A 12,879-nucleotide genomic window follows, 5' to 3' on the forward strand; every position below is an offset into this window, starting at 1 on the left:
ACTGGAATAAAGAATAGGAAAGTTGATACACTGGGTTGCAGTTTATGTACCATTCTCAAAAGTAGCTCTTCAGATAAGCTGTCCGCCGAAGATAAGCATGCCTTCTGAAGTTCTTTGTGGGGAGATGTATATGTGCCATGACAGCAATGCCAGCAAGGGACGAGTCACAAGGTTGATGCAGATGAATAGAACGAGGACTCCAGCCACTGCGCTGTCAGGACACCTGGCACTATAGACTGTCTCCGACTGGAGTTGATGATTGCATATCCGCAGGTCTATCATTCCGTTGCTACTGATGGGGCAAGAAGCAGGACATACAAGAACCTTGTACCGCACGGCATGGAAGTATGATCCTTCGAGGTTGTTCGAGGGCCAAAAATTGGGGTTGCATTTTCAATTTAGGTTTCGGAGATCCCATTGCTTATGGCAATAACGTTCCTACCAAGTAACTGCCATCAATGAAATCGCAGTCTGCTTGGACCTCGGGAATGCAGACCATCGTTCATTCCTTTACCACGTTCTAGGAGAAGGTATGGGTTTTATTTATTTCCTGGTTGGCATACTTCCAGACTTTTTCGTACAGAAATTAAACGGCTGTTAATCGACATAAATGTCGGCGAGCGGCTCGCAGAGCAGAAAGCGTAGCTGCCCAACGGCAGCAAGAAGTGCATGACAGACTTGACTTAGGAGCATCATCAAAATCTTTTCCGATTAGCTCATTAAGGACGGAAATGGAGTGAATACAAGTACAGGTTCAAGCGCCGAGCCGGCTCGTGACGAAGGCATGCCAACGAAGCGTTATCCAAATAGGCTGGATGTTTTTTGACGAACCTGAGGTGGGCTGTAATGTGCGCGATGCGAGATGATAGCATATTATGCCGGATCCTAAGCTGCGGTGCCCACTAAATCAAATTTGCGACTAGTGCGTGATTACAGCCAGAGAAAGGTTGGCTGAGCCGTATCCGCATGGGATCATCAACGTTTCCTTCAACTGCGCTATACAGAATCCCATGCCACCTCTCGTATTCTGAAAGGCCGTCTTTACCGGTCTACGTGACAATCTGCCGGCAGCCTACCAGCCTAGCCCTTGAACTTTATAATAAACTCACGTTGTGCACGCCACCTTCCAGTTCGACTGCAATGTAGTTTGGGATATAAGTAGGCGCCTGTATGCTTAGCGGAATGATCGATATTGCTGGCTCTAGAACCATCCGATGCTTGGAACTTGTGGAGAAACGTGTACTGCCAGGGTGACCAGACGCGCAGCGGCGCAGCCCGGGTTTAAACCAGTTCCGAGCTTCGAAAAGCTAGTGCCAGGTGGAAGGTCTTGCAGCTGTGTGCTTGTGATAAAGTCTTAAAGAACAAGAGGCTGATTAAATGTGAGAGTCTCGTTAAGAAACTACCAACATGTCGGGGCAAGTTGAAAAGTGTACTGTCTTGATTCATGAAGAAACATTCAAAGCTCGAACAGACCGTCATCTGACTCCGGAGTCTGCAAAAATTGAAGCTGGAATTGAATGAACAAGTCAAAAGTTAAAACTAGGCTACTTCGATTGTTCTTGATTGATCCCACGATCCGATGATGACTCCCAGGTGACTGTTTGGTGACTGATGTTCAAGTTGTTGCACCCTGCTAGCAAGCACCTGAACATTCAGGCTCATTTCAGATACATCCCAAGACGTCTATTATCGATGTCTCTTACATCTCCCGATGCATTCTCAGTCGAGAAACAGGTTGCGATTGCAGCAGTACGGAGAGCATGTCTGGTGACTTGCACTGTGTTCAATCAGTTAGTCCGAGACAGAACGGATACCCTCGAGAAGGAAGACGAATCACCAGTCACAGGTATCTATTTCCGTTTTTCAGGATCGAGGGTCATAGCTAACCAATTTCATGAAGTCGGAGATTATGCCGCACAAGCGGTTATCAATACTATCTTGAGGAATGCATTCCCCGAAGATCCTATCGTCGGCGAGGAGGGTGCAGATGCTCTCCGGCAAGTGTCAAATACTAGACTGCGGGAACGAGTAGTTTCCCTGGCTACCAACGCATTGCAGGAAGATCTCATCGACGGGGAGAAAGCGCAATGGGGCTTGGTTCTCAACACGAGTACAGTTCAGACGCCCTATTGAAGGGCGATAGATGAAGGAAACGATAAAGGTGGTCCAAATAAACGTGAGACTACATTGTATGTCATTAATTCCATATTCTGACCTGTACTAGGCATGTGGACAGTTGACCCTATCGATGGAACGAAAGGCTTCTTACGAGGCGGCCAGTATGCCGTCTGTCTCTCCCTCATTGTGAATAGCCAGGTTGTGCTGGGCGTCATCGGATGTCCAAATATACAAATACACCCTGCAAACCCTGATGAAGGGAAGGGCTGTATATTTGTTGCTGTCCGAGGACAAGGCGCCTTTCAGGTAATCTCCAATTCTGTGTGCCATGTGTTTAATTCCCCTAATTTCCTTACACAGATCGCCTTGTCTGGCACTGGTGCGATTAAACTCCCTTACTTTCTTCCAGAGAAGTCATACGTCCTACAATCGGAAGAATTAAAGCACACTAATATACCATTGATTCGACGGGTTTCCGACGAACTCCACCTCACTGAATGGGGAATGGACAGCCAGGCCAAATATTGTTGTCTTGCCAGAGGAGAGGGCGCAGTGTATCTTCGCATGCCGGCGTCTACTGTTGGTGGTAAACGGCCTTACGAGGAGCGAATTTGGGTAAGTTGTGAGACAATTATTTATTTAGTAATACTGATAATCCTGACATGTAGGATCATGCCCCTGGAAGCATTCTCGTTGAGGAGGCGGGTGGCAAAATCACAGACTCTGAGGGCGCTCCACTCCGGTTTGGACTTGGCAGGGGAATGGGAGAAAATCGTGGCTTTGTGGCCACAGTTGATGAGGAACTTCACGGGCGAGTGGTATCAGCTATCAAGCGGGCTCAATTCACGGAGCATGCTGAAAATACACCTCAAAGATGAGGTACCACCTTGTCGTGTATCAGACGCTGGTACAGCATTTGGTTCCCTGCATACCTCCTATTCGGACAACTAGTAGAAGTTTGTCAAGCCGGGCGTTAGCTGAAGGAGTTGGTGTTCTTCGGTCGCCTTCTGAAGGCAACCAATCTAGTACCCTCTCCATACTGCTTCCCACAGATGAATTAAAACATTCTATTGGAAATTTCCGTTGCACTCTGGCACAGGGCGATGCTTGGCGCTTAACATCTAGTTGACTGTTAGTGCTCGTTTCGACCAGCTGATCCGTCCAATCTCTTGACCAAACACTCTGCCGAGACTCAAGCGTCTACGATTACGCCACATTTGATCATTTTGAGTGTTCAGCGCGCGTTATGACTAATTAAGGGACGTGTGAACAGATGGAATCAAATCGAAAGCGGTGATGATTCTGTCAAAATCTTTCACATCCCAGTGGGTGGCGCTTGTCTTTAGCACTTCCTGGCACCTCCCGTTTTGCCGTTTCGCTGCCGCGGAGCGTTCCTATGAGCACCTTGGCCGGGCGCTTGATAGCATGAGCGCTATATCTGATGCTTCTTGCCTCATGGTCATCGGCCGCGACGACTACCAGCGCTAATTCGCCTGTTATTTACTGCCGAGCTTTTTGGTCTACCGTGTATTCTATGCTTCCTAGCAAAGATGATTGATCAGGCCACTCTTCAAACTGCGACATATAGCATCAGGCATATAGCTACCGGACAATACGCTGCTCTCGAGGACACCAATAGGACTTCGACTTTGATTGTCCTTCAAGATAGTCATTTCGAGCACCTTGCAGTGAGCTTTCACAGAGTTGGCGTCTGTATGCTAACTTTTCTTTGACAGTGGGTCTTGGACAAGCTGGCTGGACTCGAGGACACTTATCATATCAGGAGTTTCTTGCAGAATACTTTTGCTCAGACGGGAGAGTCTCCCACCGCGGGCGCTGGGATCATTTCTGGGACGGAATCGTACCCGTGGTTCATTCGTCCTGCTGCCAGCGGTTTTGGTGACTTCTACCTGTGAGTGACGTAGTCATCATTGACATGTTTTTTAAACATGCAACGTAGGATTTCACCTCATGAGGATCCCTCACTCTATTGGACCATCGTGAAGACAAGGGATGGTACAAATGTAAGCTTATCGAAATTTGACTTCCAGCCTCATGCTCATCAGCTGTTGCAGGCTATACTAACCAACAATCCACAACACCAGGTATACTGGCAATTCGTCAAGATGTCTGCCTAGGTTTGGTACAAGCTGGGAATTGGGTGGGGTGCGACACTGGACCTGGGGTGCCAAAGTGGAGTGCGAGGTGTCATAGTTCAGCGTCACGTCCAGCCAGATCTCAGCGGGATGTATTCGTAGGTAGTATGGTTTTCTATGCTCTCAATGATTCATTAAAATTTTAAAACGTATCTGCCTTGCATCTGAGGCTGTGCTTGCGATGGGTAATCCAGTCACTTCTTTTTTTTTTTCCATTGCCGGCGGACCGGCATGTGTAACGTACCCTGTGTTCATTTATTTAAATGATGGCATTCGCGGCTGCAGTCCGAGCATCACGCCTGTGACGGCAACTTGGCGCCACCCCAATTATGCATCTTCGCCTTCCTCGAGGCCACCTAAGTTTGAACTGCCGAATGCCTGTCCATTGAACTTGAGAATCCGAAATTATCCTGTGACACCGTTTCATATGCTGTCTCGACACCATCGTGATTGTCGTTACGAGGCGAACTCGGACCACATGGTTGACCCCGATCCGACTATAAGAATGGTTGGTAAATGCAAGGTTTGCTCTATACACTGTCCCATTTCGAGAAACACAACTCGTTCATTTGCTTCCCACTCACTTTCGCGACGATGACAATTCTAGGCAACCTTAAAACTGGAACTTACACTCTTAGGAATGCTAGTACAAATGACTTTCTCGTTGTACAAGGCCCAAAGGATGCCGCTACCCTGGTAACAGGCAATGATGGCCGGGCAGAGAATGCCGCAGTACGTCCAACCTACAGGTCATATAGAGGGGCATGATAAATAACATTCTATAGTGGGTCATTGAAAAACTCAGTGGGCATTACGACAAGTACAACATCAGAAGTTTCGCGCATAACTCCTATGCCACTGTCAACTCTATCCAAAAAAGAAGTGCTGCACTCACATGTGGGCGCCAGGTGTGCCCTTGGAGCATCAGACCAACTGGATATGGCACTTATGTGTCTGTCTCCCATCAGAGTTTATTATGCCCTATCTAACAGACGAACATGTACATCCAGGATATCACCACACTCAGACGCTTCGCTGTTTTGGAGCCTAAAAAAGTTTGATGATCGCTCACAGGTAAATGCTCTTGTGAATTGCAGGGTCTACTTACACAGCAGTTAATACAGGCGCTGTTGACGGACGATCGGACTAACACCGTCCATTGGTACTTGCAGCGTGTATCGGCCTGAAGACCTGAATAGACAATGGGCTGCGGTACAGATGAGGGATCATAACCCCCTTATCCTTATTCCAAATTTTGTGTTCGACGCAGAGTGATTCCTTGATGGATAAGGCAAGCTAAGCGGAGGCGCTGGTATGATAGTATATGCGATGTGACTTCTATGTATTCGAACTCAGACAGATTCTTCGAGCTACACCTTTATAGTCGATCGCTTAATGATGTTAGATGGCATATCTGCCGCATACCGAACAGCTGCGACCGTAAAAATCGATTCCAGTTGGAACTCCATATGATGATACGCCCGCAGGCAGCGAATAATATTGCTGTCTGAATGCGTGCTCAAATTCAGCCCTAGATGATGCCATCCCTGACTACGTATAGCTTGAGTGACCTAAAGAATGGTGAAGGTCTTCGGAGAACCAACAAAGTCGGTGACTTGAGAATTCTCATCATTCTGCGTGCTGGTGATTGATAGGTACACGGGACCAGTATTTGTGGCAGACTCGCCTAAGCACACCCGATATTTGGACTGCTTGCTTCTTGTTCATACGACATCAAGGTTTTAATAGTTCAGGTTACACACCGCTTCAGTGAACTGCGTGTCAGGGGGCTCCTCATGAGCGTAGCGCTGTTCTAAATTGTGTCATCAGGTGGCATACCTTCCGTACTCACCTTCAACGTTACATGCAGATGTCATAGTCAGCAAGGCTTCGGCATCTTCGATACGACACCATCGGCTGTTTCTTTGACAGCCACGACACAGCCTGAATCACTTGTTCAACATGATACACGCAGCCTGCTGCGTCTTACAAAACGTTTACCAGTGCTGGTTGGATAATCCTGTCAAGATATGGAGCTACCCAGTAGACTCGCGGCTGTGTGTAGAAGAAGAGACGCTTGATGCGCAGCTTGGATTGGGTCCGCGGCGTTTCTGGGTGTCCAGCAATTATATTGCAACAGCATCCCAAGTCAGTTGACGAAACAATCTGTGTGGGTTTTCTGCCTGAAAAGTTGATTTCGGGGACAAGGTGGTTTAGTTTGATCAAATGATTTGCTAACATTTCCATGGGTGAAGGCTATCGTTGATTCATCAACGGTCTTTTGGGGCACCTCAGCAGTGCGGCAATCAAAGGCAAGTTCCCCACAATGTAGAGCGCGTATTATGGAATCGCAGAAAAAAAAACTCCGCTGTGAGGTGTGGAGACGGGAATGTCACGTCGATGAGTGATCTGTGAGGCGTACAAAGAGTGTGTCAGTGGCATGTCAAGAAGTGGGTATGTGTGGTTGGATCAGATGCGTGACTGGTTCTTCTGAGGCACGTATAACGCATGCCATACATGCGCAAGAAGAGCCAACTTGCATAACCGGCGTCTTGATGCAATAAAGTGAAGCTGCCGACCGGTATGATGGTAGGGCGTGTCACAGTGTGTGAGCAACTCGGGTTGGCACTAGTCACAGAACTTTTCAAGGGGCCTGTGTGAAGTATGATTTGGATAGTCACTGGTCGCTGTGTCGAGATATGCATAGTTTTGGGCTGCAGATGCCATCATCAGATGCAGCGAGGCATAGAAAGAGTATGGAAAGAGGCGTTGTTCCCTCTCTACACTTATTGTGTAACATATTTCGTCACGGAGCTTGAAACGATCTTTGATTTGTTTCGTTTAGAAACACTATCTGGAATTGCGAATTAAACCAAGCTCATTCACAACTATCATGGGCAGGAACAGTACGCAAAGCACTCCACGCTCGTGTTTTTTCTCATCTGTTGGTTTACAGACTCCCAGAAATCATCTGTACCGCAAAAATCCAGTCAGTCCTCATTCCCATTTCTCCAGCACCTATTGCAGAAAGAACAAACGCTGATCGAGCCCAAAATGTTGCGCACCAGAGCTCAAGAAAGATCCTGGAATACCAAGGCTTCCTCAACTAAAGGTTCGGATTGCGGAAAAGCGGAAATCTAGTTCTGTACGTTGCAAGTTTTAACTGTTGGTACTTCGTCTTGAGCTGCTACCCCTCATAGCCTGCTATACCCCAGCCCGACGATCCAGATGCCTACATGGCTGCTGAACCCACCCTGTCTTCACTAGCAGCTCTTGCTTCAGAGGCTCAGGAGGCTGTAGACCAGGATGCCGCCTCTTATGCGTGTTCCTCACAGAAGACAAAGGAGCAAATTCGCCGCCACTACGTCCGTATGTTGCACAAAGTAATCGATGAAAGTGACATCGTCATTCTTGTGCTTGACGCTCGCGATCCGGAGGGATGTCGGAGTCGACTAGTCGAAGAAGAGGTAAGACGAAGAGAAAGCGAAGGGAAGAAGCTTGTATTTGTGCTGAATAAAATCGGTATGAATGTTGGTTTCATTTGGTGTTTGCATGTTTCCTCACCGTGTTCTGCGAGCAAAGATTTGGTTTCAAAAGAGAATGCCCAACAATGGCTGCGATACTTTCGACATTCCACACCGACACTCCCATTCCGTTCTGCTTCCTCCAATCAACGTTCTAATCTCAGCTCTACGACAGCACCCGGACTTATGCGCCTTCTCAAAGCATTCAAACCCAGTTCACAGAGTATCACAGTCGGTGTTGTTGGTTTCCCGAATGTCGGTAAAAGTAGCCTCATCAATTCTTTGAAACGATCAAAGGTCTCAATTTTCCTGCTACTACTCCTGCCGAATGTCTTACATGTGATTCCAGGCTTGTGCAGTGGCTGCACAGCCAGGTCACACGAAAGACCTTCAATCCGTGCAGCTGGAGCGAGGAATCAAAATAATCGATTCACCTGGTGTAGTCTTTGATGAAGATGACTCTAGTCAAAAGGGCAGCATTCTCCTTCGAAATGTAGTCAAAGTTGAGGATATGGAAGATCCCATCGCTGTTGGTGCGACAAACTCAGTTCTTGGTGGATGGATTGCTAATCGCGCTGTTTCAGTGGAAGAGATCCTTGCGCGGACAGAACACGAAACACTCCAAAAACTATATAATCTCCTTCAGTTCTCAAATACACTGGAGTTTCTCACCATGGTTGCGCTCAACAGCGGACGCCTACTCAAGGTCAGCTTTATTTTTGTGAATTCTAGCACTTCACACAACTGTTTCATTTACAGGGAGGTACCCCTGACCTACTTTCAGCTGCACGTCACGTTCTCATGGACTGGAATCACCAAAAAATCCCCTACTTCTCCGTCCCGCCCACCATTCATCCCTCGTCGATGCCTTCTGCCGCAACAGGCGCAGAAACCGTCGGACAGTCCCAAATCCTTAATTCATTCTCCAAACCATTTGAGCTTGCAGGTTTGTTTGGCACAGCGGACGCCGGCGCGTTCAATGAAAATACACCAATGGAGGAGGTAGCTATGGATAACGGTGAAGTCGACAATGACACTGCTGTACAGGAATCTGGCATGATAGTTGATGATGGCATGACTGCATCAGCACTCTCACTCTCACTCCCGTCATCCCGCAAGCGTATCCGTTCGCCCTCGCTGGTCACACAGACAGGAGCTACCGACTCCTCGGCACAACTGCGCATACCGAAGCGGTTCCGTCGCGCGAAGGACCTTTCTGCATACGAAGAAGTCGCTGCGCGGAGCCAGAGCCGCGCGATCAATAGGCGGTCGCTGAAGCAGGATCGCAAGCGTGCACGAAGGGCTGCTAACAAGTTGACTAAGGCTGAGTCGAGGATGGAGGTTGATGGGCTGCAGGAAACATTTATTGCTGATGTGCAGGGATAAATCAATGTTCTTTCTATCTGCATATCATGGTATTTGGTTTTGTGCAATGTCAAGGGAAGTGCTGCCCGCCAGAGCCCGGCGCTGTGTGAAGTTTCGCTGTGAGCTACCTTTGTTGCGATGACAATTGCTGATGTAAACTAAAACATGTCCAATCCTCCCCGTTGCCAGTCATTTTCGGTCTGCATTTGGTCGCAAAATGCATACTAATTGCAATTCTGTAGGCAAAAGGAAGAACTCACAAAAAGTAAGTCAGCATCCTTGAATGTAGTGGTGCCACTGCAGTGGGATCAGTGTATCGTACACGAGTACGGCAACAAGACAGATGATGAATCGCGTAATAATCATGATGATAAGGAGTCGAGCTAACTTTGCAGCCCATTGTGCCGTCATAGTACATCAAGAGCAATTTCAAAGCTCAGAGTTTGCGGCTGAAACGATATTCGCAGAGCAGAGCAGTAAACTGCGCATTACTACGAAGTAGTGCTTTCTTCCCGCTTCGAAATTGATGTAGAGGATACGTCTTTATGTCCCGATGCGAATTTCGTCACTGCAGGGTTATTGCGCATCACATGACCATTGACGCGAGTCGGCGTCAAGGTTGCTGGATCTTCTGATCATTCTGACAAGTCTCAGCTTACCATCGAGGGCATCTATAAAAATGTGCTTGCCCATCTTTGGAACCTGCCTGTCAATTGTTCTTCGTTATCGAGATTGCATCGAAGCTCTTGGGCTTAATATCGAATCAAGTCCTATACTAGTATGGCAACCAGTTGAATATCACTGAATTCGTCAGGTAATTACTGACACATCATTCCTTGCTCTGCAGGATATAAAGTAAGGATCAGGTTAGCAGACTACCGCACTTGAATCATGGTCGATTCCGCCACACCAGCACAGACAGACCAGCCCCGCGTTGCACTCATCACTGGCGCAGCCCAGGGCATTGGACGCGCTATTACGCTGCGGCTCGCAGAGGACGGACTGGACATTGCCATCGCTGACTTGAAATCACAGCGCACGAACCTCGACGGCATCGCGGATGAGGTAAGGGCGAAAGGGAGGCGGTGTCTCGTTTTGGAGTGTGATATTTCACAAGAGGAGGAGGTCCAGCGCATGATGCAGGCTACAGAGCAAGAGTTCAACAGTTTGGACGTCGTACGTGTCTCGTAGGCTGTCCACCTACCAAACTGTCTGACGGATGGTATTCTAGATGGTAGCGAATGCCGGACGAATCGTTGTTAAGCCTGTGGTTGATTGTAAGCCAATCATATATTTGGTCTGTTTCCGTGATGTCATCGTATCCCAATAGCTACCCTCGTCGATTTTGATGAGGTCTTCAACACCAATGTGCGCGGGACATTTCTCTGCTTGCGTGCTGCAGCGCAAACTATGATCAAGCAGGGGCGTGGCGGGAGGATCATCAGTATGTACGGTCCTTTGTTCTTTTGTTTTGGATAATAATACCGTTTCTATAGGCGCGTCGTCGGTATTAGGAAAGAAAGCCATGCCGTTCAACAGTATCTACAGTGCATCAAAATCTGCCATTCGATCATTCACACAGGCGCTCGGTGATTCTAGTCATTTCATTACTTCGTCTAATCTCATCTTGGCCTTTTTGCGCTGTAGCGAGTGAACTCGGATCACACGGCATCACCGTGAACGCCTACGCTCCTGGACCAGTTGATACTCTTTTCAGTATGTTTGCTCCATGCTGTGTTTCATCTGCCACCTTCGTCTCCCTACCCTCATCCATTATTAATCTTCTTTGTTAGTTTTTGTATCCTGATGCTGACGCTAGTATCCAGTGCGAGGCTCTGCCGAAGACTTTGCGAAACAGGTAGGGCTTCCTGATGGCAAGGCATTTATCCAAAATGTATGTATCAGTATCTCTCTCTTGAGATGAGGTTTTTTGATCACTTCACTCGCTTAAAAGTACCAAACGAATGTGGCGCTGGGGCGGATTGGAACGCCCGAAGACATTGCGAACATAGTATCGTTCCTCGCAGGCAAAGACTCTGCCTTTATCACTGGGCAGACGATCACAGTTGACGGGGGATTATGGATGGATTGATATTGTACCCTTGCTGGTGCATTCAGTGATAAATAGCTGAGTTTCACGTCCCGAAGTGGTATGCTCCAGAGGGAGAACCAGTATCCGTTACCAAGATACCTTGTTTGCAAGCACTTCGGTCATATGGGCGTACTAAGAAGGGTGAAGATATATCATGAGACAATGTTACGATTTCCAGCTTCCATCGCAATCCACACAGTTTAAAAGTCTTTAGAGGACGAGGGTCACGATGTTTTCATCGCCTGCCCAGTGATCGTCGGATATGATTGTCCTGACATCACCCTTGTATCTTCGGTGCATCATCGAGGAATTAATGGTTTCGTAGGAATCGTACAACCACCAGTACGTCCGACTCGGAATGGATGTGAATGAGTCGGAACAGATTTAAACCTGTCGTTTGGTAGGTAGTACAAAAACTTTTTCCACCATTGCAAAATCGCAGCCCTTGAGATGGGGGGTTTCCCTCGGGCCTTAATGCCTCGATCAGAATTGCGCTGGAAGGGCGTAGGCCAGATGTCTGATGAAGCGTTCCGAGTCGGAATCGGAGAACCTCATCAGACATCTGGCCTACGAACTTCGGATGGGAATTGAAGGAGCTTGGGATTATTAGTGTCCAAACGGTGTCGATGTTGTACTAAGTTAGGAGACTAAGTCGCTCGCTAAACAAAGTTGAGTCGGAGCTTGGAATCCCCTCCTCAGTTCGGACTTGGTGAAGGAGCATCTGTGCTCGAGGTTGATAGCAACATAGGTGTGTCATATCGAGCCTCGCGAGTGTTCGGCCCAAGCTCACGCAGGCTCCTAGATCTTATTGATATACACATTTTACGATCCAGTGAATAAGCATAACTATGCGAATAGAGTCTCAACCCTTGATTTTAGCATCGCTGGTACTTTGTAGCCTGATCGACATGGCAATCCCTAATGAGGATGCTCGAGCTTCCGTCCCTAACAAAGCCAAACATACTTCATGGTGAAATATTTTCCGAACTAGCCCGTGCACGGTGTATTGCTAACATAATGCCATTTGAGTAGATTTCCATGAACCTTCAAGTAACTGCATACGCGCGTTGCTACAGGCGGCAAAATGTAGAGCTTACGATTTCATCCCGTAGTGAAAAATTGCCATCGCGCTCATTGTCGATGATCTACCAGAGGCTCTCCGAGTCATAGTCACCATGTGCGTAATTCTGATAGAATTGATAGCAATACCTGCTTGACTTTTTATATCACCTTTAGATTGCTTGCGATGCGAAGCGTCTTGATTGGTGTTGGGCAGGTTGGTTTAATAAAATACAGTCGGTCAGATCTGCGCTTTAAAGGTACGCTGAGTAGTCTTATTAAGTGAGACGGTCGAAGGAGGATGCTAGCTGTTTTGTTCAGCGTCCCTGTACATACCATGCCCCATCTTCGTATTACATGCATCAAATTCATCGTGCTGATGGTCGTCGCAGGTCATTTTTATCGCGTGTTCAAGCTATGAGGTCGAGAGGTTAACGAGGAAGACGCGTGATGCATTCATTTGGCCCGCATGTATCAGCTGTACTCTATAATTGGTTGGTAATTGTATATTATACCTTTGTGATGCAAATGCAGCGACATTGGTGGCATTAATTTGATCCTAGGT

General features: G+C 47.6%; 5 protein-coding genes across 5 annotated transcripts; all 5 read left to right on the forward strand.

Moving 5' to 3' along the window:
- The first annotated feature begins 1,568 nt into the window (after positions 1 to 1,568).
- EDB93DRAFT_1129628 (3',5'-bisphosphate nucleotidase) lies at positions 1,569 to 3,414 on the forward strand. The gene is made up of 6 exons (XM_041448888.1): positions 1,569 to 1,846; positions 1,901 to 2,110; positions 2,144 to 2,176; positions 2,225 to 2,424; positions 2,479 to 2,733; positions 2,787 to 3,414. The coding sequence occupies exons 1-6, from the start codon at positions 1,612 to 1,614 to the stop codon at positions 2,994 to 2,996; spliced, it is 1,143 nt and encodes a 380-aa protein (XP_041310393.1). The 5' UTR covers positions 1,569 to 1,611; the 3' UTR covers positions 2,997 to 3,414.
- Positions 3,415 to 4,426, forward strand: EDB93DRAFT_1129631 (uncharacterized protein). Its single transcript, XM_041448889.1, has 4 exons — positions 3,415 to 3,806; positions 3,855 to 4,030; positions 4,079 to 4,142; positions 4,194 to 4,426. Exons 1-4 carry the CDS (start codon positions 3,669 to 3,671, stop codon positions 4,254 to 4,256), a joined length of 441 nt encoding a protein of 146 aa, XP_041310394.1. The 5' UTR covers positions 3,415 to 3,668; the 3' UTR covers positions 4,257 to 4,426.
- Positions 4,427 to 4,868: 442 nt separating this feature from the next.
- On the forward strand, positions 4,869 to 5,461 carry EDB93DRAFT_1101820 (uncharacterized protein; the record flags this gene model as incomplete). Its single annotated transcript, XM_041447138.1, has 3 exons — positions 4,869 to 5,006; positions 5,060 to 5,182; positions 5,372 to 5,461. 3 exons carry the CDS (start codon positions 4,869 to 4,871, stop codon positions 5,459 to 5,461), a joined length of 351 nt encoding a protein of 116 aa, XP_041310395.1.
- Positions 5,462 to 7,087: 1,626 nt separating this feature from the next.
- On the forward strand, positions 7,088 to 9,636 carry EDB93DRAFT_1129642 (P-loop containing nucleoside triphosphate hydrolase protein). The gene is made up of 9 exons (XM_041448890.1): positions 7,088 to 7,180; positions 7,231 to 7,263; positions 7,343 to 7,419; positions 7,475 to 7,796; positions 7,857 to 8,095; positions 8,148 to 8,331; positions 8,383 to 8,504; positions 8,558 to 9,282; positions 9,353 to 9,636. The coding sequence occupies exons 1-8, from the start codon at positions 7,168 to 7,170 to the stop codon at positions 9,182 to 9,184; spliced, it is 1,617 nt and encodes a 538-aa protein (XP_041310396.1). The 5' UTR covers positions 7,088 to 7,167; the 3' UTR covers positions 9,185 to 9,282; positions 9,353 to 9,636.
- A 418-nt stretch (positions 9,637 to 10,054) lies between these two features.
- On the forward strand, positions 10,055 to 11,255 carry EDB93DRAFT_1101822 (NAD(P)-binding protein; the record flags this gene model as incomplete). The annotated part of the gene is made up of 7 exons (XM_041447139.1): positions 10,055 to 10,339; positions 10,395 to 10,440; positions 10,494 to 10,607; positions 10,660 to 10,752; positions 10,811 to 10,879; positions 10,990 to 11,057; positions 11,118 to 11,255. 7 exons carry the CDS (start codon positions 10,055 to 10,057, stop codon positions 11,253 to 11,255), a joined length of 813 nt encoding a protein of 270 aa, XP_041310397.1.
- Between the last annotated feature and the right edge of the window lie 1,624 nt (positions 11,256 to 12,879).

Source organism: Suillus bovinus (genome assembly GCF_016758785.1).
Source record: "Suillus bovinus strain UH-Sbo-P2 chromosome Unknown EDB93scaffold_11, whole genome shotgun sequence".
NCBI lineage: Eukaryota > Fungi > Basidiomycota > Agaricomycetes > Boletales > Suillaceae > Suillus > Suillus bovinus.